The 19,486-nt window shown below is 51.9% G+C and overlaps 1 protein-coding gene across 1 annotated transcript in view; it reads right to left on the reverse strand.

The window, feature by feature from the left end:
• CNGB3 (cyclic nucleotide gated channel subunit beta 3) overlaps positions 1-19,486 on the reverse strand; it is a gene marked incomplete at both ends in the record, with an annotated part of 113,793 nt that overhangs the window by 54,813 nt on the left and 39,494 nt on the right. Inside the window, 7 exons of the mRNA XM_081111518.1 lie at positions 330-538; positions 781-939; positions 993-1,085; positions 2,300-2,451; positions 3,679-3,737; positions 3,994-4,274; positions 6,313-6,397. Of these exons, the coding sequence (XP_080967644.1) occupies positions 330-538; positions 781-939; positions 993-1,085; positions 2,300-2,451; positions 3,679-3,737; positions 3,994-4,274; positions 6,313-6,397 (1,038 nt within the window). The remainder of the gene's footprint in view (positions 1-329; positions 539-780; positions 940-992; positions 1,086-2,299; positions 2,452-3,678; positions 3,738-3,993; positions 4,275-6,312; positions 6,398-19,486) is intronic.

The following is a 19,486-nucleotide window of genomic DNA, read 5'->3' on the forward strand; positions in this document are numbered from 1 at the left end:
GCTCCCCCCGGCCCAGGGTGGGTCCTGCCGGATCCCTCCTGGGTTTGAGGCCTGAGCAAGTCCCCCCGGCCCCGCTCCCAGCCTCAGTGTCCCCTTGGCCGCAGGCCCGATGACCACGCCTCCTCCTCTGCGTGGCACTTCCCCGCGCAGCCACCCACTCTGCGCAGGCGCTGCCTCCTCCCGTTCCCTAGAGGAGGTGGGGGGTGGGGGTGGGGAGGTGCTGGGAGGGAGTTGCTGGGGGGGGGGGGGGCTGCTGGGGAGGGCTGCGGTTCCGGGTCCTCAGGGCCCCGCCGGAGCTGACCCCCGCCCCGTGGCCTCCGCCCACTTACTATGACGTCTCCCGCGCGGAGGCCCTGCCGCCGGGGCTGCACCAGCAGCGCGTCGCACAGGTAGATGAGGTCGCACACGCCGTCGGCCGCCAGCCAGTAGCGCGCGCTGCGCGGGCTCTGCCACGGGAAGGCCAGGCGCGCGGGGAGCAGCCCGCAGTTCCAGCCGCAGGCGGCGGCCACCAGCAGCAGCCACAGCAGGGAGCGCGGGCCTGGAGGAGCCGCCGCGTGACCGAGGCCCGCTCAGCCCGCAGAGCTGGGGGGCCGGGGGCCGGGGGGGGGGGGCACGTGCTCCGCCGCACAGCGCCCCTCCCTCCTCCGGCTTTCCTGGGGGCCGGGACCCTATCGGCTCTTCCCACGTGGGACGGAGCGTGGAGAAGGGGCCCCCGGGCGGTGCCCACAGGACGGTGCCCTGAGTCAGGAAGGGGCGCCCAGGGCCGCCATTTGCCCTCACCCGTCCCCGCAGCCCAGAGGGCCTGTGGAGGGACTGGCTCCACGTCCAGCTCCCCAGGCGGAGCCACGAGCCCAGGACGCCTGCGCAGGACGCGGGCAGGGCCGTCAGCGCTCCAGTGGCGGCCCGCGCTGCCTTTCAGGTGGGCAGGGGCAGAGCCACCTGGCGGGCCGGGCACGGGGCTCCCGCTGGGACGGTCCCGGGAGGACACGCACCTGTGCAGGAGTCCCTGCTGCTGGGGAGCCGGACTCGCTCCCGCGGCGTGGGGCCGCGATGGTCCTCCGCGCACCGCACAGCTGGGGGCTGGGCTTGGTAGGGAAAAAAGGCGAAGTGTTAGGAGGTTACCTTAGCTTCCTGAGCAGAAAGCTTGGCTTTCTTGAAATCAGAACATTCCAGAACTTCCCCCTCCCAATGCAGGTCGAGGAGGCAGTGTGTGACACTTAAAATGGTGACGTTCATGAAGAATCCAGGTACTGAAAACACTGGAATTTAGAAATGAACAGCAGGTTTCAAGCTCAGGAATGGGTTGCCCCGGAGCTGTCCCAGGCGGGATGCTTAGAACGCAGGCGTGGTTGGTTCTCTTATGTTTTGGAGCGTAAATAGGCAGAGCTTGGATTAAACAGAAAAGGAACATCACGAATGCACGCCATCCCTCAGGTGTTCGTTCCGGCTTCCCCAGTCCCGCACGTGTCCTTCAAGTGATGGACAAATAAAGTTCAAAATATCCCTTTCTGCACATTTACCAAATTCCAGTGACGCTGTATGCTAGCCTCTTCCCTTTAAGAAACTATGATACGATGCAACCTTCCAGCACAGAACCGCGGGGAACCTGGCTTCCTCCTGGGAGTTAACAATCTGACTGATTTAACTGCCACCGCACAACCACTCTCTCCCGGTCCTCTATGCGCACAGACCTGGCGCCCAGGTGTGGGCGTGGCGCGCGGTGGGCGTGGCGCTCTCCTTGATTGCTTGCCTGAGCGTCCGCAGGCACGTTTCTGGAATCATTAGGGAGGCTGACCGTGGTCCCCCGCCTCCCGGGATCACAGGATCAGTTTGTCGATGGCCTGCTGGGTGTGTGCTCAGTTTCTGACATGACGGTGTTCTCTGAGCATTTACAGTAACACTTGCTACAGCGAGGCTGTTGCCGGCCTGCGCGTCTATGGGGCGAGGACATTGGTCTGGGCTGGAGGCTTCCTCCCGGTGGCCTGCAGGGCGAGGCGGCAGCTGCATGTCCCGCCGCAAGTCTCCGTTGGCGAAGGACCCCAGCTCCATCCTCCTCAGGTAAGTCCTCTGTGTGACCCACAGGTTACAGCTGGCCCCGGTGACCCTCTCATTAGCGCACCCTCATCGGCTCAGCTCCTGGTCTGTCTCCTGCCTGCTCTCACCTCCCTGGGTCACCCTAGAGGTCAACTATTGGAACCTAAGTCATTGCGGGTCTGCTTTCGGAGGGACCCAGACTAAGATGCTTGCAACATGCGCGTCCCCCATGACCTCCTCCCAGCGCCTGAGGACCAGGGCTTACCGGCTGGGGGGCTGGCCTCGGAGGACAGGCCTCCCTCTGCCAGCCGCCTCCCGCAGAGGGCGGTCCTGAGCCGCAGCCTTCTCACCAGGCCTCGCAGCTGGGCCGTCGCGCACTCACTTACAGGAGGGGCTCCAGGTGGTTTGCTTTTTGGACTAAATGAGGGAAAAACAGCGACAGAGAAGGGTTCATGAGAAGATCTGTACAGGGGACGGGTGGTGTCTCCTCCCCTTCCTGTATGCCCAATCTGTAACTGAATAGAAGGACTGGAAAACCCAAGCATGAAGTTAATGGAGGCAGGGCAGGTGCAAACAGATGCCCGGCAGGAAAGGAGAAACAGCAGGTGCCATTCCTGCCCACACTGCACCTCCGGGCAGCGAGGCCGCCTGGACCCTGTGGCTGCAAGAGGAGCTTCGGCTGCTACCCTGCGGGTAGGATTCTAGGGCTGCGTGGTGAACGGTCCTGCGTAGCCCTGGCCGATGCATATGGTGGGGCTCACAAGGGGAAACCAGCCGTGTTCAGGGCTCAGCCCACTGGAAGCTAAAGGGCTATAACCAGGCAGCCTCCTCTAGCAGCAGTTTCTCCAGCTGCCGATGGAGCAGGCAGGCAGGGTTTGGGCGCCAGGGGGATCTTCCTTGCGAGATGCTGCATTCCTGGCTCTGAGGAGGAAAGGGCCTCATAAACTCCGCTGAGGACCCTTCCTACAACCACAGGCACCGCCTCCTGCCAATAACTGGATGAACCTGCAAGTAGATTGTTCTCGTGCCTCCAGGTAAGAGCCAGCTGGCCCTGGCTGACACCCTGGTTTCAGTTGTGAGACCTTCGGCAAGAACCTGGCCAACCCACCAGCCTTCCGACCTATGGAGCTGTGAGCTATTGAATGGGCGCTGTTTTAAGTCACTAAGTCTGTGATAACTTGTGCTTTAATGGACGTCCTTCTAAAAAAAGCAGACAGACAGGCCAGTACAGGTTACAAGGTGTAAGCGAGTGATTGCCTAAGGATCTGACTTTCCACACAGGCTTCGTCTCACTCTCCACCTTCCTTCCAAGGTCTGACCCGTGCCTCCCGGGCCCGCACGGCCTCCATCACTCTCACTCCCTCACACCCACTCCTGCCCTCTCCATCTACTTCCAGCTGGAACTCCTGGGGCTCACGTGGAACCGGGGAACCTGAGGATCCCATTTAAAGAGAAGCCTAGTGTGACCCCCCGGACCCTCTCCAGGCCAGGCCCACAAACACAGCATCTCCAAAACGGCTGCGGATTCCCAGGCCAGTGGTCTTTCTCTCTTCCCTTCGGCTTTTCACAGTATAATTTGTATCTCTTTCAAATGTCACAAGTCCTGTGTGAGCATCAAGATTCTTCAACGGTGTCCACTAAAACCTTTTGGATTCTTCTCTAGAACGGCGGAAACGAAGGTGGTGGGAAGAGACCCGATACGCCTTAAAGGGGATGGAAATAGGGCATTAGGTCCACAAAACCCAAAAAACCCTCATTCCTTATGATTAAGAAGTGTTATAGATACCGCATCACAGATTTCTTTTTAAAACCTAAGTATACCTACATGTTGATTCCCCCATCAGACATTGTTGAGTCTCTTTGTATTGGAAACAAAGATGAGTTAGCCAGAGTCCCCGGTCGATGCTCACAGCTTCACGGGAGGCAGGGATGTGAGTAAGTACGTAACTAACAACCAACCGTAAAGACAGGCAAACACGGGACTCGGCCTGGGGTGCGGGAGAGCTGCACAGAGAGCGTCTCAGTCCGAGAGCTTAGCAGTGCGTCCACGGAGCAATGGAAGGAGGCTTTCTGGGCTGTGAGGACAATGCTCTCCAAGGTGGACAGGACATTCGACGTGACGGGAACTGTGCACTGGGGGCTGGGTGGCGGGGCGGGAGGGGCCAGGTTCTGATGGCTGCTGTCACCTGCACCGGCCCGCAGGCTGAAGGCAGCCACGCAGAGTGCAGCGCAGGGGGGTGCTTTGGAGAAGAGGAGCAGTGAGCATGCAGGAGGTGAGATTAGAGCCGATGAGGGAAAAAGAGAATAAAGAGCTATTTACAGGCAGAAATCAAAGGATCTGAACTTTCCGGATTTTTGGATGAACCCGAAGAAGGAATTGAGAAGGACGCCCAGGTTTCTATTGTGAGAGACCACATTCCCAGAGATGAAATTTCTCTGCACAGGGATTCAGAAAGGAGCTGTTGGTTTGCAGTGATGACAGGTGGGTGGAAAAGGTGAGTGTCTGTGTGTGGGACCTCGCCTGTGACACCCACGAGTCCTGCGAAACACAGTTCTGGCGACATGAGCCTGGTGTCAGCGGTGACCGTGGGATGTTTGCAGCCCTGTACGTAGGTGACAGCATCACAGACTGAAGTTCTCAAGGTCAAGCTCAGAGCTTATTTAGCCTCCACAATACCTCAGGCAGTGAGGTTTTGAATAAATGCTTATTGACTAAATAAACCATTACGTCTACACTTTTGTTTGACCTTAGTTGATGTGCCTCAATGCACTGAAAAAGTCTATAAAGAGTGAAGTTGAGGGTTGTTGGATCATTAACCATAAAGCCAGATATTCAAACTGTCAAAATGTCTAACTGAAGCCTAAGACCCAGGAATGCTTTTCTTTCGCTGACTTATCTAAAAGCCCTCATTGACCATGTAATTGCCCTTAATCATCATCCAGTTTGCACTGTGCAAACCTGCCTCAAGGCCAAAATGCTGCAAATTGAGGAAGAAACCATGCAGCTAAATTTCAACTACTGCACTCATTCTTTTTGGGTTAGCTGAGCATTGGTGGGTCAGTCGTTATCTTTTCCTTTCCTCCAGTTTCTTTCCTAGAGTAATCTTTGCTCATCTTCTAGACATACACAGAAGCTAGGGATGTAGTTTCCTTTAGGTAATTTTTTGGTTGAACAAAAACAGACAGATAGAGTTGAAGAAACATATATCCCATGAGATAAAAAACCAAATGAGGATAAAAGAGGAAACCAACGAGTATCTATGCCTCATATAACTATGCTTCATTTGAGCTGTATTTGGCATTTCCTATTCACATTATTATAAAATAATTATTCCTCATAATTCCTGGTGAAAGATTTAGTAAACGATAAACATTTTACCAATGTTGATAAACAGAAGGAAAGTCTTATTGAGTTCTCTTCCTGAGATGGATGAGGGGGTAGAAGTTTGCTTCTCCGGGTGCTGTGGGACTGTGTACCTGAATGCTGCACCATTTTGTTAACCAGTGACACCCCAATACCTCCAGTAAAAAGGCAACAGAAGAGACTCGAATTGTAACTGTTTAAGCCTTACTTACAGTCTCCGTGTTAAGAACAAAATGCAAAGGCAAACATCTCTAATACAAAAAAGAAAAAAAGTGTTCGTTTATGTACCTATGGGAAAGTAAAGAACAATTGTTAGAATAATACTTATTGCTTTTTTGATAAGCGTCCAGAGAAAACTCATTTTTAAAAAGTTGGTGGTAAAGAATAGGATCACAGCAGCGTTCCTCATTTCTTAACGTCCATTCAGGGCTTCAGGCAGGAAGAAAGCCATGGACTTGGCCAGTGTCAGGCAGGGCTGGGAAGCGGTATACGCGGGCGCTGTGGCAGAGCCGCCACGTGGGTGGCCAGTGGCTCCTCGGTCCCGGGAGAAACGCCCTGTGGAGGACACGCCATGGTCTGTGGGTGTGACTCGGAATGCCCCTGTTAAGAAGTGCACGCGTGAGACATGAGTCTTGAAAGTGCTTCTTTGGACGCTGTCTGAGTTTGTCAGGAAAGTGTCCTGTCGCCCGCCACACGTCTCCACTGGTGTCAGGCTGTGCGTTAGCACCACCCAGAGGGATGGTGGTTCTGATGGGGTGGAGGGGGGAGCGGTGGCCAGGGGCGAGCTCACATGGAGGGATGGCATTTGAGTAGAAGCGTGAAGGTGAAGGGCGCTGGATCCGTGGAGAGAGCAGCCCGAACCCAGGCGTGTCGGCGGCCGCTGAGGGCGCAACTTGCCGCAGGAGCCCACTCACCCCGAATGAAAGGCCAGTGGCGCCAGTGGGCCCAGCGGGTCTTGAGGCAGAGGAGGGCATTGCGAGCTGTGCTGCTGGCAAATAACTGAAGGAAGAAGGAAGATGATAAGTCATGACGAGGAGGAAGCGTGACAGAGAGGAGAGAGCACGCGTGGCTCACACCACAGCAGGAAGGGCAGGCGTGGCCCGGGCTCCACCGACCGAGTCCTGCCAATGTCTGTGTTCACCAGGACGCTCAGAACGTGACCTCCAGGCCTTCCCTGATGTCACTGGCGAACTAAGATGAGGTCGCTCTGGAGCAGGTTGGCCCTTAATCTAATGACTGTGCTTGATAAGGAGGCAGGTGAAGACCTGGACAGATCCTGAGAGGCCCGGCGGCAACGGAGGCCAAGGCTGGAGGGGTGCGGCCACATGCCCAGGACGCTGGCCGCCGCAGCAGCCGCGAGGGCTGGACAGACTCCCCCGCGGGCCTCAGGAGGACCAACCGGGCCGACACCTTGCTCTCAGGCTTCCAGCCCCCAGCACCCTGAGAGGATACGTTTCTGTTGTGTTAAGCCACTTGGTTTGTGGTATTTTGTATGGCAGCCCCCGGAAACAACAGAGTGAGCAAAGTGGGTAACTGGTACCACACAAGCACCTGGGAGGGAGGCGCGCATTGTCAGTCACATACACATGCATCCACCTTAGTACATGTTAAATGAAGTGTGAAGGAAAAATCAAGGTGTGTTTCAGTGTCCATGTGGTGCGGGGGCAGCTGAGACCTGGGAGTGGTGGCTGCCAGGGAGGACGGAAGGCCAGGTGCTGGGGTGGGACTGGCCTGTTGGAGGAGACGGGTCCACAGTGGGTCAGGTCCTGGGAAGAGCCTGCCCGGAACAAGAAAAGACGGAATGTCACACCTCGGGATCTGACATGGAAGGGGCAGCACAAGAGAACAATTAGATCTGTGAGAGGAAGTGCCACCAGCCAAGAAGCTTGGTCCGCGGGAGGAGGTCACACATGGGAGCAGGGGGGCTGGACGGCGACTCCCGTGCAGCAAGCAGGACTTCAGACCTTCGAGCAAACTGGTTGCAGAAACGTGCAAGGTCATAGCCTTTTGTCATTTTCTCCCCATTGTCTTAGTAAGTACTTTGTAAAAAATTACATAGAATTAAATTCATTTTTCAATGACTTAACTCATTAAAAAATTCTAGTTGATCAAAGTTCTTTAACACCTGCTACTTCTGTCTTGTTGGATGAGAGACAGGAGTCAGGAAAAGAATATTACCTTCCACTCTGAGGCTTGGGGGGAAGACAGGAGCAGGTCTTTCCCTTCTATTATGTTTTTACAAAAAATAATAATAAATTTGTACAATTGTCCTCAAAAGTTAAATTTGAAGGAAAGTCTGCTTTGAAAAAGTGAATATTTTTGTAGGAGTAATTTCTGGTAAAGAATATTGAAAATCACTACAAATTCTGATTTTCACCACTGTATGTGCTGGCCCACCATATGAGCTACGGCCCTGCAGGCAGCTGGTCTGGCAGAGAGACCCCAGCCCTCACCCCACGGCCTTCGCACACACACCCGGGAGGCTGGGCAGGAGCTGAGCTGTTTGCCATGTTTCCCGAGTGCACAGGGCTCTGTGCACACAGCAGTGTGTACACAGGGTGATGTACACGTGGATGCTACCAGGCACAGGCTCCCAACCTAAATGCCCTGGGTCCATCCAGAGCACGCGGCCATGCACTCACGCTCCGCAGTGCTCGTGGCCCCCCAGCAGTCTACTCCAGGCCCCTCCTCCTGAGAATCTGTAACTGTGTTTATCTGTATCGCTTGTGAGTCACATCCTAATGGCCCGTAAATGTAATGGTGCCAAATATTAAAAGTTTAACAACCATTTTAAGACTGAAATAACAAAAAAGCTATAAAAATATTACAACATCCTATCTAATAAAGCGGGAATATGCAAATTGACCGCCACTCAGTCACAAACATGGCGGTGCCGATAGCCACAAGATGGCGGCACATTCTTTGACTTGCAGGCTGCCACTACATGGGAAAAATGGCAAAAGCATAGCTGTTACTGTACTCTCAGAAAATGCCTGAAATCGTTAAGGAAGGTAAGCTGCTTATTGAAATGAAATGTATTAGATGGTGACTATTTTGTGTTTATACTGGTATTCATATTTGTTCTCTTTACTGTTGGGTTAAGATTTGGGAAAGGCTGCTATTCTTATGTGCGTTGGTGTGTATGTTAATGTGTGTGCATATATGTGTACACATGGGTCTTCCAGATGTAAATTTATAATCCACTAGAGGCCCAGTGCACGAAAGTCCCCTCATCCCCACCAGGGGAGCTGCAGACAGGTGGCGCAGCCGGACCTGTTTTCAGGAGTCCTCCAGTCCTTTTAGTCCCGCCGGCGGCATGCCAGCAAGCGGGCCCCGCAGAGAGCAGACAGCAGGGCCTGCTTGTGGGTCGCCACAGTGTTGAGCAGGGTGGCCTTGCAGCGAGCAGAGAACCACGGGGAGCGGGCCTAAGTCGTCAGTAGGATATCCCCTGAGGGCTCCCGGATTGGAGAGGGTGCAGGTTGGGCTGAGGGAATGCCACCCCGCAGGGAACGAATTTCGTGCACTGGGCCTCTAGTAGATTATAAATTTACATCTGGAAGACCCATGTGTACACATATATGCACACACATTAACATACACACCAACACACATAAGAATAGCAGCCTTTCCCAAATCTTAACCCAACAGTAAAGAGAACAAATATGAATACCAGTATAAACACAAAATAGTCACCATCTAATACATTTCATTTCAATAAGCAGCTTACCTTCCTTAACGATTTCAGGCATTTTCTGAGAGTACAGTAAGTAACAGCTATGCTTTTGCCATTTTTCCCATGTAGTGGCAGCCTGCAAGTCAAAGAATGTTCCTGACAATGGTGCCTTGGGGGTTCTGAGGTGGCCTTGAGTGTCTCATTCATTCATTCTGACTGCACGTGACTTTGTATGCGGAAAGAGGGCCTGTGCTACGTTCGCTCTGAAGGTCCTTTAGTGTTCCTCTCTTTCGTCTTACACATGCCCTCGCATCTGTTCCTACTTATTACCTTTTCCTAATAGACTGCTGTTTTCTTTATCAAAAAAGTCTGTACTAGGATGTGCTGTGGACTGAATTGTGTCGCCCCAAATTCCTGTGTTGATGCCATAACCATGTGAGTGCAGCTGGAGACAGGACACTTAGGAAGGTGAGTGAGTTAAATGGGGTTCTGAGGGTGAAGCCCTAATCTGGCAGGCTGCTGTCCTTGTCAGAGGAGGATCCCCAGAGAGGGCTCTCCCTCCCCCGCCTCCCTCCCTCCCTCCCTCCCTCCCCTTCCTTCCCCCTCCCTTCCTCCTTCCCTCCCTCCCCCGCCTTCCCCCTCCCTCCCTCCCTCCTTCCCTCCTTCCCTCCCTCCCTCCCTCACTCCTCCTCCCCTCTCTCCCTCCCCCTGTCCCCCACTCTCTGCAGGCACAGGAGAAAGGCCAGGAGAGGCCACAGTGAGAAGCAGCCACTGTGAGGCAGGAAGAGAGCTCTTGGATCTGGACTCCAGCCTCCAGAACTAAATTTCTGCTGTTTAAGCTCCAGTGTGCAGGCGTGTTCTGGCCGCCTGAGCAGACGATTATGGAATGCTTGCATGTCTAGCAAAAACCAGTAAAGCTGTTTTATGAAGTAGATGAACAACTGGATCAAGATAATAAGCAGGATGCCATAAATCTCTCAAAATGACAGAGAGGTGATTAAAAAATCGGCAGTACTGGAAAACAGGAAATTGCTGGCTGGAAAGCAGGACATCAGAGTCGTTTCTTAAAGACAGAGGGACGTGGGTTCCTGCTCACTCATCTATGTCTCACCCACCGAGTTGAGCTTAGGGCAGTGCTGCCCTTGTTTCCAATGATGAAAACCACAGTCCAGAACACTCACAGGGGATGTTGCTGCCAAGAGAAAGGGCCCTGGGGGTGTTCGGTCCTTGGAGGGCATGGGTTCAAGGCCATCAGGGCATCATCAACCCTTCGGGTGATGACATGGGAAGCACCTTGGGAGTCCTGAGGAATGATATCTTCCTTTTCCCCAAACCTGCTGGGAGTGGAGAACGCAGAGTCGGAAGGAGAAGGCTGCCTCCCAGGTGGAGGCAGAGTCCGAGGGATAGGGCTCCACTCAGACAGGCTGAGCTTCCTGCTCCTCCCAGCAGGTTCTTCCTGGTGGAACAGAATGTGCTGGCTTCCCACAGGGAGGGGTGAGATGCGGGCTGGAGGGGCTCAGCCAGATGACCTGCCCTCCTGTGGGTAGCCAAGGCCGGACTGTCCCCAGGGAATGAAAGTAGAGCTGTGAATGACTAACCATTGTTCCGCTTTGTATCATCACCTTGTGCGGATAGTTCTGAACTCTGACCCCTACAGCCCACATCTGACCCTGACAGGCCTCCGCTCCCCTCTGATCTACACACAGACCCCCTCCCCCCTGACCTACACACAGACCCCCTCCCCCCTGACCTACACACAGACCCCCTCCCCCCTGACCTACACACAGACCTCCCTCCTCACCTGTGGATGCTGCAGGAAGGATGAGTGCTGTCAGGGTAGATTAGCAAAGAGCAAGACTCCCTGAGAGCAGTGGCCAGCAACCCTGGGCGTGGGTCCGGGAGAGGACCCCGCTGTCCTCTGGCTCGGGATCAGCGCTCCTCGGTGTGGAGGCCTCTCTGTGGTCCCTGTCCCACTGGGTCACCGCCACTGTCCTCGCTGCTGCCTCCCCCCCCCCCCCCCCACCCCACCTACCTGGGGCCCAGGCCTCAGCACACGCACGCCACAGTGAAAAGACGCCCCTGGTCTTTGACCGAAGGCGCAGGAGCAGTTCAAGGAAGGAGGAAGAGCCCCTGCAGCAAATGGTGCTGGAACAACGGGACATCCGGCAGAAACAGGAACTTCCCAAACCTCACCCTTCACCCAGGAATTCCCTCCCTCCCTCTGGATCATGAACGTCAGCATAAAAAATAAAACCACAAGACTTTAAGAAAAGCTATAACAAAAGAAAAAGATCTGGCTCTGGGTCTAGAAGAAGAGTTCTTAAACTTGACACCATGAGAGAAGAAAGTGTAAATTGCATCCAGCCTATATTAGAAACTTTTCCTGGGAAAGACCCTGTGAGGATGGAAAGATAAAAAGGAGAATGTTTGCACGCTACAGACCCAACAAAGGGCCTGTAAAAATGAGAACAGTTATCAAGTGAGCAAGACAGGGATGTGGCTACTGCAGATGAGCTCCCGCAGACGGACAGCATCGCTGGTGAATGGGGGACGCGGAGCAGAGCCCCAGGGAGAGGCCACTCCACGCCCACCAGAGGGGTTAAATACACAACTGACAACACCAAATGCTGGTGAGGACGCAGACACTGATCCTTGACGCATTGCTGGTTGGAGTGTAAAGTAGCGCCGTCACTCTGAAAAGCAGTTTGGCAGTTTCTTATAAAACTAAACATGTAATGATCACATGACCCAATAATTGTACTCTTGGAATTTATCCCAGAGAAATAAAAATTTGTGTTCACACAAGACCTGAACACGGATGTTGATAGCAGCTTTGTGTATAACCCCAGACTGGCAACCACTTGGACGAATGAATGTTCAACTACGGTGCAGCCGTGCAGGGATCCTGCTCAGGGGAAAAGACAGAACCACGCACATGCCCTGCAGGAAGGGCCAGGCGATCATGCCGCTAGAAAGACACCCTCCCAAGGTCAAATACTGACTCCATGTATGTGACGTTCTTGAAATGACAAACTGTCTAGATGGAGAACACATTAGTGACTGTTAGGGGCAGGCTGGGCGAGGGTGGGGTGCGCGAGGGGCGGGGCAGGGAGGGGGATGCGTGTGGCTCTAAAAGGGCGACAGGAAGATCCTCGATGGAACGCTTTGTATGTTGACCTTACAAGGTGATAATATGACCGTAAAGACATGCATGCACGCACTGACACAAACAAGCGCACGTCAGCGTTAGCAACCAGTGGGGACATGGGTCTAGGTCTGGAAGATGCTCCCAGGGGGTAAAGGGTGGAGCTTCCTATATGATTTCTTACAACTATGTAGATCTGCGATGATCCCGAATTAGAAGTTAATAAGAGAAACGCCATCATTAACCTGATGGCAGGCCACCTGCTTAGTCCCGTTCAGCCTCTTAGATGGAACCTGGGAGCACTGTCACCTCGCTGCTCAGGGTGGCCTCGCGGGGAGGCCGTGGGCGGGGCGAGCCCCAGAGCCGTGTGTCCACAGGCTGGAACAGCCTGCGAGCGGCAATCTGTAAGACCTTGGCTTACCGCCGTCCCCTCCTCCCCAGGGAGGGGCAGGAAGGCCCAGCTGTCCTTGAAGCTAGCTGTGTCAGATCAACACGGTTCTCACAAACACAGGACCTGGGCTTCCTGACCCTCTCCAGGCGGCCTGCCGGAGCCGCAGCCTCACTGCAGGGGCAGGCGGGGAAGAGGCGAGGGGGCTGGCAGCTCTAGGGGAGGATGGGCATCAGAGCTGTCCTGGGTGGTCTGTGACAGGTGGGCACTTCGCCCTTAGAGGCCGCCCTGGTCCCTGGACCAGCGGAGAGCATGGCCCAGAGCAGAGCCGGAGCGGTCGCTGCCCTGCTGAGCACCGTGTGCGGGCGGATGTGCTGCGCGCACCGCAGTGACTTGAGCAGCTTTCTGTGTGCACGGGGAGCCGACACTTTTCAGGGGGCTAACATGATAACCGGGGAAAACACTAATTGCAAGAGGAAAACGTGGACAGCCCAGGGCACCGCATGCGCGAGAGCATACATCCGGAGACTCCGCGAGGCAGGCCGCGCTCCCGGCGAGCAGTCGTTACGTGTTCCGGTCGGAATGTGCACATAACGGGTGTTGCCTGGCACAGGCCCCTGACACTGAATATTCAGCCCAACGGCCCGCCTTCCGAAGGGCACACAGCGCGGAGGGCTGCGGGCGCCGGCGCCGAGGCTCCCGGGGCGCCTGCAGCCAGGACAGACCTGGCGTGCACACCACGGGCTCCCAGGGACCGACATCGGACTTGCACGCGCAGCTTCATCCCCTTCGTGGCTGCGACAGAACCGGGACAGTGGCTCCCGCACCTGTGAAAGCACGTGGAGAGGTGGCGGCTCCGCTCTTCTCCATTCCCTCGGTGAGAAGAGGCGCTGTCAGCAGAATGTGCTTTAGCCTTTGGGAAACGGAAACTTGTGTTTAGCAATAACTCAGGGTGTCGCAGTGGGGGCAGCCTGGGGTGAGTCGGGCGCTGCCAGGACACAGGGAGCACCAGGCCCCTAAACTTCCTCTAGCGATGAGGTGTGTATTGTCATAAAGGCTGTACGTAGAAGTTGGAACAAAAGAGCAACCACCATCACTAGAGATAGGTATGTTGCTGTTATGATTGATAGATCGTCTCATCTGTCTGTGTGCTGGGAAATCTCAAGTTTTGTGTGGCCGAAGACACAATTGATGGGGCTCTTTTAGAGGAAAAGGAGAGAAAATGATGAATTCTTATTTCCACACAGTCCTTAGCGAGGAGCCCTGCGGCCAGCTTTCCGAGCTGCCCAGGGAGCGCACCGCTGCAGGTGCCAAGGGTGTGTGCGCAGCAGCCGTCCGGAGGGACCGCTCCTCACTCAGCAGGACGGTTATGACAACAACAAGGGGAATGTGACGGTGAGGATGTGGAGAAGCTGGAGGCCTCACACTTGTACATTACTGGGGGCACACGGTGGGGGCTCAGTGGCTGTGGAACCAGTTTGGTGGGTCCTCAAAAAGTTAACCCTAGAATTTTCACGACTCCACAGTTCTGCTCTTAGGAACACATCCCACTAACGACATCCAGGCACATGTACCTGTATAACAGCCCAGAAGATGGAACCAAACATCCATCAATGGATAAATGAGGAAATATAGTATATACACACATATATGGATTACTACTCAGCCTTAAAAAAGAATGAAGTACTGATACATGCCACAACATAGGCGAAAACACGCTAAGTGATAGGAGCCAGACACAAAAGGTCACGTGAGTGATTCCATTTAGAGACAGAATGCCGGTCAGTGGGTGCCAGGCACTGATAGGAGGGGATGAGGGGGAACTTTGGTGGGTAAAGCATTTTGCTCTAAACTGATGGAAATGGTCTGTAATAGACAGAGGTGGTTGACAGTATCGTAAATGTACAAAATGCTACTGAATCGTTCACTTCAAAATGGCTAACTTTATGCTTTATGATTCACTCAACTGATTAATTTAAAAACTCCACCATCCATTCATCCACTTGGTTAGTGACTGTTACTAATGTGGTAGCATTACAACATTTCCGCCCACGTGTGAAGGCCCATGAGAAGCACTCCGTGCTTAGGGAGCGTCCCGAGGAAGGGAAGTCCCACCTTGTTCAGTGCAGCTGGCCACCTAGGAGGGGAGGAGCTTCGCTCTCAGGGACACAGCTCCCTCCTCCACTCGCAGGACATGGAGGGAAGCCCTGATGGCCACAGGCTCTTGGAGCTGGCCAGTGGGGGAAGTGGAGGAGGTGGCTGGAGGGCCTGTTCTTGACCAGGTCAGAGGGGAGGACCCGGCTCCCAGGGCCCAGCCCAGTCCCCTGTCAGGAGAGCCGCCTCTCTACCTTGTTCAGGATGATGGTCACCATCTCTCTCTGAACTTTGTCAGGGGGAATAATTGTCTGCCACTCCACATATGGGCAGCGCTCATCACTGGGAAGATCTTTTTAGATTGATAGACATTATTATTATTATTATTATTATTATTATTATTATTACTAAAAAAGGTTGTATCTTTTAGGCGGTTTAGGTTTCCAGAAAAATGGAGTAGGAAGCACAGAGAGCTCCTCGCATGCACCCCACACCCCACATGCCCCCGTTAGGTGTACAGGCATGAGTGTGGTCCCTCTGCTGCAGTGGATGAATGAGTGTTGGTTCATCATCATTAACTAACACCCATAGTTTTCCTTAGGATAGACTCTGGTTGTACAGTTCTATGGGTTTGGGCAAATGCGCACTGACATGAATCCACCATTGCAATATGCGCAGACTAGTCTCACTCCCGAAAGGCCCCGTGCTCCACCTGTCCATGCCCCCGCCCCCAGTCCTGGCAACAACTATCATTTTGCTGTCTCCATTTTGCTGTCATATGGTCGGAGCCCTGGAGTGTGGCCTCTCCCCTGGCTTCTTTTGCTCAGCAGTGTGCATTAAAGTCTCCCCATGTCTTCGAGTGGCTTCCAGTCATTGTTTGGTCACTGAATAATATTCGCTTGTGTGGATGTACACCGTTTATTTCACCTTTCGCCTACTGAAAGACATCTCGGTTGCTTCCAAATATCCTTTGAGAAGAAGCAATTTTTAAAAGGATTATTTCACTTAACTAATATAAACATCTGAAAGCCTTTGTGCTATTTTAAAAATATGCCAGTGATGAACTCAGCTCAGTCTAAGGCATTAACATCCATCTTGGAAATTATTAAAGTACCTGCCTGCCATCCTCAAATGCTAGGTACTCGGCACCATGCAATTGGCCATATGGAAACTTACCGCTAGAGAATTTCTGAGAATAAATATTTTCAGCGAGCTGTATTTAAATGGTAGCTACAGTAAAAATTCTGGATATTTTTCTTAGTGCAGGACATTTCTTTTATGTTTTCTATTTACAAAAAGTTTCTCAGTTTTAACTAAGAAGGTTATTTAAATTCTGACTTCTTTTCTCCTCCACCTCCAGTGCCTCCAGGCTATGGTATAAGTCCAAGCCAGCACCCCCAAAGTGGGGGTCCTTCTAGATGTTTCCAAGTCCTGATTACTAGACTCTGGGAAATTATCATGTTCATATAATTTAAAATCTCAACAATACAGCAAATACCCAACCCCAGTTCATTAAAATCCCTGCTTCCTGAAAGAATGCTATCTTAATACTTTAATAACCTATGGAAACGAACATTTTCTATTTTAACAGCTATGAGCACTTAGCTACCCAAACCGGAAGTCATGCACGTAGTTCCTCCCCTCTCCTCCTTTAGACCCAGGCAGGCCTGGGCTGTAGACAATCCCTCTGGAGGCAGAAGGAAAGAGTATGGACTGGAACTTCAGCTCTTTAAGTCTAAAATGGCAAAAGATGTCAATACTGGCAATATTAGAGCTGAGGAAATTACGTTTCTTTCAGTGTTGCAGTGGTTCCTGAAATACGTGTGGGGCTCTCCCTAGCAATAACCCATGCTTCTTGTGAAAGTGGGTGCGGACGGCGCCTAGGGGCCTCCAGTCCCACCCCTGGGCATCGCACCTCACGCCCGCAGGCGGCACCTGGCTCCAGGCAGGTGCTCTGGGCTCCCTGAGGTGTTTCATAGACCAGAGGCGGGGGTGGGGGGTGGGGTGTGGGGGGTCGCAGTGCAGCCGGCAGCACCTGAAGCACAGCTCTGTACGGACAGTCACGGCCACGCCATCTCATGGGAGACTGTCCAGTTAAAGACTTTACAATTACTTTTTACTATGAGAAATGAGTAGTCACTAATGAGGACCTGGAAACTACATAAAGATGAAGGAAGAGAACACAAATGAGTTTCGGGTGATTATTCAAATAACATCCTTATTAACATCTGGTGCGTATTATTCAAGTCTATGTTCTACATATGGGTTTGAAAAACATATTTGAGATTACCTAATATGTACAACTCGGAGTCTCCTTTATGTTGTTAACAATCTAACATGTTGTAATAGATTTCCTTGTAAACATTTTAATGTATATACTATATAATAATTCCTCTCATCTTTTCTCAGATCATGACTATTTTTAAGACACTCTGAGATGAACAGACGAAGCTGTGTGAGGCCAGAGGCAACTCTCACACCCTTTAAAAAATATATATATCTTTTTATTGATTTCAGAGAGGAAAGGAGAGGGAGAGAGAGATAGGAACATCAATGATGAGAGAGAATCATTGATTGGCTGCCTCCTGCATGCCCCCTATTGGGGATCGAGCCTGCAACCCAGGCATGTGCCCTTGGCTGGAATCCAACCTGGAACCTTCAGTCTGCAGGTCAATTCTCTATCTACTGAGCCAAACCAGCTAGGGCAACTCTCACACCCTTTGATCACCATTGAGGCCTGAGAGGATCAGCTTCTGGAACCTTCCACCGTGGGGCAGGACCCACCGTGGGCGATTCCTCCGAAGGCTCTTCTGCACTGTTCCATCATTGGCCATTTAGGGGTGTGCCCATTTTTTATTAGTAAAGATGGTGTTGCCGTATCACCTCTGACAATAAAGCTTTTCGCACAGTTAAGGATATTTCCTTAGAATTGTTGAAATAAAGAAGAAGAACCAGACCAACCTTGAAAATTCCCTGAGCAGACAAAACCAGTTTAGTCATATGAGCAAAGGTTTATTTAGCTTATTTCTATTTTTTAAAAATATATTTTATTGATTTTTTACAGAGAGGAAGGGAGGGAGATAGAGAGTTAGAAACATTGATGAGAGAGAAACATCAATCAGCTGCCTTCTGCACATCTCCTACTGGAGATGTGCCCACAACCCCGGCACATACCCTTGACTGGAATGGAACCCAGGACCTTTCAGTCTGCAGGCTGACGCTCTATCCACTGAGCCAAACCGGTTTCGGCTATTTAGCTTATTTTGTAAGAATAGCTTGACCTGGGTCATTTCTTGCTTATACATCTGGAAATCATAAGCAAAACTTGAACTGTTTCCCACGGTTGAGATGGGGGAACCACTGAGCCATTCCTATCATATCAGGAAGTTCGAACGCCATCCCCAGTCGGTGTGAAGAATAAGCAGTCACTGCCTTCTCTGTCTAAGCTGCTTTATAGCAGCGCCTGGGCCTGACTCCAAGGTTGGGTTTGAGGGCTTCCTGTTTGCAAACTGTCCTTTCGGGAGTGTGTGCAGTAAGCTTGACTAATTATGACTTCAGTCATTATTGGTTTTACTTGTTATTGCTAAACTTCTTATAGAATAAATTCTCAAGAATGGTCGCACTGACTGTTTGGAACTATTCCTAAGAATGCGATGCATGCCGCTTGTGTTTTCAAGGCCTAAATCACATTTCAGAATGTCTACTCCAGCTTCCCTTCTCCAGCACTGGATATTCCTTTAAGAACTTCCCTGCTCACGTGGTAGGCTGGAAAATGGCATGTAGTTTTCGCATGTTTGCTTACTCTCAGTGAATGCTTTCACATCTACCCTTTTGTTTTCACTCGTTAATGGCCAGTTTTGAAGTCATAGTCCTTTTATCTTTTTGTATGAGCTTTTCATGTATTTTATATGTGCAAACATTTTCTTTGTTCATGTGTCCCTGCTTATGTTATTTTCAACACATAGCTTTTATTCTGATATAGCTGGACTCTATGTGTCCCCACCTATTATTTACTGTAGAGAAGCTTTTATTCTGATATAGATGAATTATCCCCACTCCCCTCGTCATGTCTTCTAGCTCAGAACGTTCTCCATATAGTTGATAAAGATTTACTTTAATCTCATAATTTCTGAAAGTTTATTTGTTTTAAATTTCATCCATCTGAAATCTATTTGACTCCTTGGTCTGCAGTGAGGATCTAGATACACCTCCTTCCCTTCTAAATAGCTCACCACCTAACATAATATTTGAATAATCTTTGATATTCCTGTGATTTTTGATGTCATCTTTATTTTACTTTAGTGTATTATTCTTTTTCTATTAATCAATTTCTTATTTCAAACAAAGCTAATTAATCCATCACATGTCCCCAAATTGGCATGCATTTCTTTGTTCATAGGTTTAGCACAGGGCCTCTCCTCCTCACAGGCCTGGTCAGAATGGAACGTGTGTGGTGTGGCGCTGGTAGAGACATGCTGGTGGGTGGGGAGGAGAGGAAAATGAGTCTTGGTAATTTACTTCCCACGATAGGAATCCACGTTTCCAATCTTTTCCTTCCATCCCGCATTGCTCTCTTTTGGTCGCAACCCAGCTTTGTAATATTTTTTAGTCGGTGCCTGCATTACTCCTGGCGGGCGCCAGGGGGCAGTGTCAGCACGTGTGTGGCGCACGTCCAGCTGCTCCAGGGCTTTGGGTTCCTAGAGTCCCAGAGGGAACCCAGCTTTGGCTCAGCGTCCGCTGCAGGCAGGGGCCCGCGCTGGGCAGCCACTGCCCGCCAGGGGGCCGTGC

Source organism: Myotis nattereri (assembly GCF_964212035.1).
Source record: "Myotis nattereri genome assembly, chromosome: 17".
Classification (NCBI taxonomy): domain Eukaryota; kingdom Metazoa; phylum Chordata; class Mammalia; order Chiroptera; family Vespertilionidae; genus Myotis; species Myotis nattereri.